Genomic DNA, 6,983 nt, shown 5'->3' on the forward strand with positions numbered 1-6,983 from the left:
AAATTGTTGTGCTTGCTTCAAGGAATTGCCATGTTCCCGCAATATAAAATGCCATGAAAAAACGTTCGTTTTGTCATATCCCCAGCGAACGTCCGCCGAGTAGCATTACTTTGAGTGCCGCTGCTACTTTACTGCATTACTTTGACTATGGCTCCTGCTCCTCCATTGGGTTTCACTGGAAAAGCAGGTTGTGGTTGGGAAGCACAAGCGTGTTGCCCTTGCTAATTACGTGCACTCAATAGCCACCCCTGTCCTGTGTGTGTAGCTCGGAGACTTGGCCACCCTCAACACCTCGCTGGCCGGCCCTGCGCGTGTATAAATACTGGGTGCCGGAGCACACAAGCCTCACACACCAAGCACACCTCTCTTCTTCCTCCGTCTCTCATTCTCTCCTCCCGAGCTTCATAGCTCACACGCACACAAAACCAAGGCAAGATGGTGGGCACGCTGGATGAGGGGAAGATCGTCGACTACTTCAGGAACAAGAGCGTGCTCATCACCGGAGCCACGGGATTCCTTGGCAAGAGTAAGTGAGCATGATGAGGATATATCATATATGCATGCCTTGCTATTTTCTGAAGAACAGTTCATGCATCCATGCTGAGAGTCCTTGGTGTTGCATTGTGTGCTCACTCGTCGACCTGTGCAGTAATGGTGGAGAAGATCCTGCGGGTCCAGCCGGACGTGAAGAGGATCTACCTGCCGGTGCGGGCGGCCGACGCCGCGGCGGCGAGGCGCCGGGTGGAGACCGAGGTGCGTGCCTGGCTGCCCGTCCATCAATCCTGTTGATCCTTGCACCCCCTCCATCAATCTCTCTCTCAATACTCCTCTGTTCTAGAGATAGGGATGCATGCCGGCAGCATGGTTCTTGCTAAGACCATGCTGCAGGGAACGCATGCGAGTTCTCTCAGACATAGAAGCCCCCAAGCTGCTCCCACTGTGTCCCTTGTGTCCGTTCATTCTGTTTCATAGTCACTACTATTTTTTTCCCCTTTTTAATTAGTACTATATAATACTAGTAACATTATGTGGCTCATTGGAACTAAACATGCATAGATATCACAAATTACATAGTCCAGCTGCCCGCTGGAGTATCTGTGATGCAAACATGAACATGGGTAGAATAATTATCTTATAGGCATAAACCGGCATTAGTCAGGACTAGGTGCACACTGTTGAGTCTCATTCCTGCCGAACATTCAGGCAGGTCACATGCCATTTTTTCTTCTCTTTCTGAGGTTGAGAGTCACATGCCATACTCTGCATGAGAGGTGGCCATGAATAATCTCAGCTGTACACCGCTCATTCTTCTCTACTACTCCCTCCGTTCTTAAATATGTCTTTTTAAAGATTCCAACAAGTGACTATATATAGAGCAAATTGAATGAATCTATATTCTAAAATATGTCTACATACATCCATATGTTGTAGTCCATTTAAAATGTCTAAAAAGACTTATATTTAGGAACGGAGGGAGTAGATACTAGTTAAATGCACAAATATTCTGCCAGCTTTTGGTATGCCAGGATTAATTTGAACGAGAAACCAGATACTAGTAGGCGTATGGTTGACGAAATTTTCAACATTTTCATTTACGCCCGATCCTGGAAACCGGGAACCTTGGGAAAACCGGCCGCAGGATGACAATTAAACCGGCGGCGAAGTAGCGCAGCTGTGTGTGTATCCCTAGGAGTCGTATGAGGAGTTATGGTGTGGGTAGGCCGGTAGGTTTGGTCAGGTCGACTCGATTCACAAGTTTTCAATGGCCTCTGCCGCATGCAGTGCACAACTGGTACTGCACCACCACCTAGCTAGCTAGCCGGCCAGTGTGCAGCCTGCATGCATGCATGCATGGCTGGCTGGCTGCTGCTGGGAAATGACGAGCGCAGGGCACCATCTGGCACTGGCACCGGCACCACTAACTACAGCTTCATCAACTTGAGAATTCAGAACCCAGAGTTTCTTGTCATATGTGTATAGAGTGGACCGCAAGTCTGCAATGATGTGTTGGTACCTGATTGCATCAACAATGAACACAAATAACTGCAATTATGTTTTGGTTAGTAGATTCTAGTATATTGCAAAAGAAAAAAAGTGTAGTTATTGAGTGGTGCCAAGGAGATCCAGAGCAGAGACAATGGGCAGTATGCTTGGTCCTCCACCCTACTCCTACTCCATCTAGTAAAAGCCGGGAAAGAAACCCTTCCAGCACGCCTGGCCCCTCTTCATTTCTTCATATGCATTCACTGATCCTTCATTGTTCGGCATGGGCAATTTACAGCTGCAGACAGTTGCACGGGTCGGTTGTCGTGCGCTGCAGAAGCAATTTATAGTTTTTACCAAAAGTTGCCTGAGACACTCACCATGTTGGGTGGTGGATCCACAGTGCGTGCATGCATGTATCAAACGCACATTGCAGGTTAAGAATTGGTGTAAATCAAGCACGTCTATTGATCAAACTAATTTTATCGAGACCGGCGTGGTTCGCAGGTGGTGGGGAAGGAGCTGTTCTGCGTGCTGCGGGAGCGCCACGGTGCCGGGTTCGACGCCTTCGTCGCCGACAAGGTGGTGGGGCTGGCCGGCGACGTCATGCGCGAGGGCTTCGGCGTCGACCCCGCCACGCTGCGGGACCTCCGGCTCGCCGACGAGCTCAACGTCATCGTCAACGGCGCCGCCACCACCAACTTCTACGAAAGGTGCTGTGTACTATTGACTGTTTTAATTAACTTCGTCAGAGAGAAAATTCAGCGGGAGAGAACGTGCATGGCTGCACCTTCTTCTCCAGAGTAGTGAGCTCATCAATGGCCTCTGCAACTAACTCTGGAATGGACGTGTGCGTGCTCAGGTACGACGTGGCCCTGGACGTGAACGTGGTGGGGGTGAAGCACATGTGCGACTTCGCCCGGAGGTGCCCCAACCTCGAGGTGCTCATGCACGTCTCCACGGCCTACGTCGCCGGCGAGAAGCAGGGGCTGGTTCCGGAGAGGCCGTTCAGGGACGGCGAGACGCTGCGCGACGACGGCACCCAACTCGACATCGACGCCGAGATGAGGCTGGCCAGGGACCTCAGGAAGCAGATGGAGGCCGACGACGATGTGGACCCCAAGGCCCAGAGGAAGGCCATGAAGGACCTCGGCCTCACCAGGTTAGCAATCCTATATTTTTCCAAAGTTTCTCCTCTTTCCTGTGAAATTCAAGTTCAAAAAACAGAGGGTTTTATTTTGTGAAACTTGGAACTGAAATTCAATATATTTTTTTGTAATTGTGTGTGCAGGGCCAGGCACTTTGGGTGGCCCAACACGTACGTGTTCACCAAATCCATGGGGGAGATGATGCTGGCCCAGATGATGCACGGGGGCGACGTGCCCGTCGTCATCGTCCGGCCCAGCATCATCACCAGCGTCCAGAACGACCCACTGCCAGGATGGATCGAAGGCACCAGGTCGGTTCAAACTCTTTGGGTCTAAATATGAATGCCAAGTTTCAAATTCAAATTCTAACACCGAAATGAAAAATGCAGGACGATCGACGCAATCCTGATCGGGTACGCGAAGCAGAGCCTGTCGTGCTTCCTCGCCGACCTCGACCTAACCATGGACGTGGTAATTGCTTCACTCGTTATTAGTTCAGCAAATGCAGAGCTGCTAGTGCTACTGTCTTCTTGCGAACGTGCTGCAGTAATGAGTAATAAGTATACTAGTACAGTGTGTGACCATGCTGCAGTAAGTTGCATCTGAAGCGTCTGTGCCAACCAGGCCAAGTGGCTGCTGCAGTGCATCAGCCAACCTTAGATGTACTTGGCTGCGTGCGGTTACTATCTGAATCTTGCCTGTTACAGCAAGGTTACATATGCTGCTACTGGATTATCACAGTTCTAACCCAAATGCGCTACCATGGTGTCTGCAGATGCCCGGCGACATGGTGGTGAACGCGATGATGGCGGCCACGGTGGCACATGCCTCCTCCACTCGGACATCAGAGCCAGAGAAGAAGCCGCCTCCGCAGCAGCAACACCCTCACTCGGTGCCGGCAGCGCCAACGGTGTACCACGTGAGCTCGTCGCTGCGGCACCCGGCTCCGTACGCGGTGTTGTACCGAACGGGGATCCGGTACTTCGAGGAGCACCCACGGGTGGGGCCTGATGGCCGCCCCGTGCGCACCCGTAAGGTGCGGTTCCTCGGCAGCATCGCGGCGTTCCACCTATTCATGGTGCTCAAGTACCGTGTCCCCCTTGAACTCCTCCGCCTGCTCTCCATCCTCTGTTGCGGCCTCTTTGGCCTTGCCGCCCTCTACCACGACCTCGCCCGCAAGTACAGGTACATTCTTCTTCCGGAATTAGTTGACGCTCAAACGAATTATCTAGAGGGAGTACAGTTTAAACACTTTTGCGGTTGTACCGTGTTGATGTTATACCATTGGCTTAAGAACATGCATTTTGTGTAGGTTCGTGATGCAGCTGGTGGACCTGTACGGGCCCTTCTCGCTCTTCAAGGGTTGCTTCGACGATGTAAACCTCAACAAGCTCAGGCTCGCCATGGCCGACGGTGACCATGCCGATTCCGCATTCAACTTTGACCCCAAGACCATTGACTGGGACGACTACTTCTTCAAGGTCCACATCCCTGGTGTCATGAAGTACGTCCACAAGTGATGTTCTGTGTGCGATCTGCTTCTGCGTGCTGAGAAGGAATGGAGGAAATCAAATTAATGGTAGCGCTAGTGTGCCTTGCTTGTGTTGTGTAACCTCCTTCTTCGTTCATCGAGTATTATTGGTTGAGTATTGATTGTATTGTCATTGGAAGTTAAATTAACCAGTGACTATGAGTATAACTAAGATGAAATTACTTGCATCATGGCGGGTCTCTAAAACTAAGATAGTACAAGGATCCTATGAAGTACATTGAAATTACTTAGTACTTTTCATGGTACTATCATAATACAGTTTTCTAGTGTGCACTTGTTGATGATTAGGATGTGAGGAGTCAAAGGAGACCGTTTTGTGTCGACCGAGGAACTTTACATACAATTCTTTTTTCTAGAGATTCTAGAGAAAGCGAGACGAAGTGAAACGAGAAAGTTTTCTTTATATAAGAATTAGATCTACATAGACCATATCTAAATAGAATGGAAATCCAAAAGAAAGGGAGTTGGGATTCCATTGGATGAATCTTTAAAGAAGATGCAGCACAGAGGAAACAAAAGGCTAAAACTAAGCGCTTTTGTTTGAACAAAAAAGATTCTTGTTTCACCGAGGAAAAGAGAGAAGTTCTGGATAAATTGACAATGTTGAATTGAATTAAACATATCAATGTGCATCTTATATTTGATAACAATCAAGGAAAATAAAAGTCAGTATAATGGATAGACAACTGGACATAAAACAACCAGTAAACAATAAAATAAAATTTAAAATCATGATAGCCTTATTATTCCTTCGACTGTACTGCCTCTGTAAAGTAATATAAGACCTTTTAGATGGTCTCGCCATCTGCCAGAGATTAAAAATCAGTAACGAAAAGAGACATATATGAATGGTCTCGCCATACCAGGCTTGACATGACATCTAAAAATCGTAGAAAAACCGCTTGGAGCGGCGGGTCGAGGCCCAAAGGAGGCCGGGTTGTGTGCGTGCTTCGAACCACACTAATCTACACAGTGCAGGCTTGCAATCCATCATCACCGGTCTAGAGAGTCGGAGAAAAAGCACAACCTTCGAATGTGCATAGGTGCATACATTAGTAGAATACTGTGATTCGAAGCTAGCTCACAACCTGGCCTCCTTTGGGCCTCGTGTTGAAAATATGCCCTAGAGGCAATAATAAATTGGTTATTATTATATTTCCTTGTTCATGATAATCGTTTATTATCCATGCTAGAATTGTATTGATAGGAAACTCAGATACATGTGTGGATACATAGACAACACCATGTCCCTAGTAAGCCTCTAGTTGACTAGCTCGTTGATCAATAGATGGTTACGGTTTCCTGACCATGGACATTGGATGTCGTTGATAACGGGATCACATCATTAGGAGAATGATGTGATGGACAAGACCCAATCCTAAGCCTAGCACAAGATCGTGTAGTTCGTTTGCTAAGAGCTTTTCTAATGTCAAGTATCATTTCCTTAGACCATGAGATTGTGCAACTCCTGGATACCGTAGGAATGCTTTGGGTTTACCAAACGTCACAACGTAACTGGGTGACTATAAAGGTGCACTACAGGTATCTCCGAAAGTGTCTGTTGGGTTGGCGCGAATCGAGACTGGGATTTGTCACTCCGTGTAAACGGAGAGGTATCTCTGGGCCCACTCGGTAGGACATCATCATAATGTGCACAATGTGACCAAGGAGTTGATCACGGGATGATGTGTTACGGAACGAGTAAAGAGACTTGCCGGTAACGAGATTGAACAAGGTATCGGGATACCGACGATCGAATCTCGGGCAAGTAACATACCGATTGACAAAGGGAATTGTATACAGGATTGATTGAATCCCCGACATCGTGGTTCATCCGATGAGATCATCGTGGAACATGTGGGAGCCAATATGGGTATCCAGATCCCGCTGTTGGTTATTGACCGGAGAACGTCTCGGTCATGTCTGCATGGTTCCCGAACCCGTAGGGTCTACACACTTAAGGTTCGATGACGCTAGGGTTATAGGGAATAGATATACGTGGTTACCGAATGTTGTTCGGAGTCCCGGATGAGATCCCGGACGTCACGAGGAGTTCCGGAATGGTCCGGAGGTAAAGATTTATATATGGGAAGTCCTGTTTTGGTCACCGGAAAAGTTTCGGGTGCTATCGGTAATGTACCGGGACCACCGGGAGGATCCCGGGGGTCCACCAGGTGGGGCCACCAGCCCCAGAAGGCTGCGTGGGCCAAGTGTGGGAGGGAACCAGCTCCAGGTGGGCTGGTGCGCCCCCCACCAAGGCCCAAGGCGCAGGGAGAGTGGGAGGGGGCAAACCCTAGGTC

The 6,983-nt window shown here is 48.9% G+C and overlaps 1 protein-coding gene across 1 annotated transcript; it reads left to right on the forward strand.

Moving 5' to 3' along the window:
- The first annotated feature begins 325 nt into the window (after window positions 1–325).
- LOC109774349 (alcohol-forming fatty acyl-CoA reductase) lies at window positions 326–4,853 on the forward strand. Its single transcript, XM_020333067.4, has 8 exons — window positions 326–526; window positions 650–753; window positions 2,491–2,696; window positions 2,846–3,145; window positions 3,275–3,442; window positions 3,521–3,602; window positions 3,907–4,316; window positions 4,444–4,853. The coding sequence occupies exons 1-8, from the start codon at window positions 436–438 to the stop codon at window positions 4,649–4,651; spliced, it is 1,569 nt and encodes a 522-aa protein (XP_020188656.1). The 5' UTR covers window positions 326–435; the 3' UTR covers window positions 4,652–4,853.
- The last annotated feature ends 2,130 nt before the right edge of the window (window positions 4,854–6,983 follow it).

The sequence above is a fragment of the Aegilops tauschii genome, chromosome 4 (assembly GCF_002575655.3).
Source record: "Aegilops tauschii subsp. strangulata cultivar AL8/78 chromosome 4, Aet v6.0, whole genome shotgun sequence".
Taxonomy (NCBI): Eukaryota; Viridiplantae; Streptophyta; class Magnoliopsida; order Poales; family Poaceae; genus Aegilops; species Aegilops tauschii.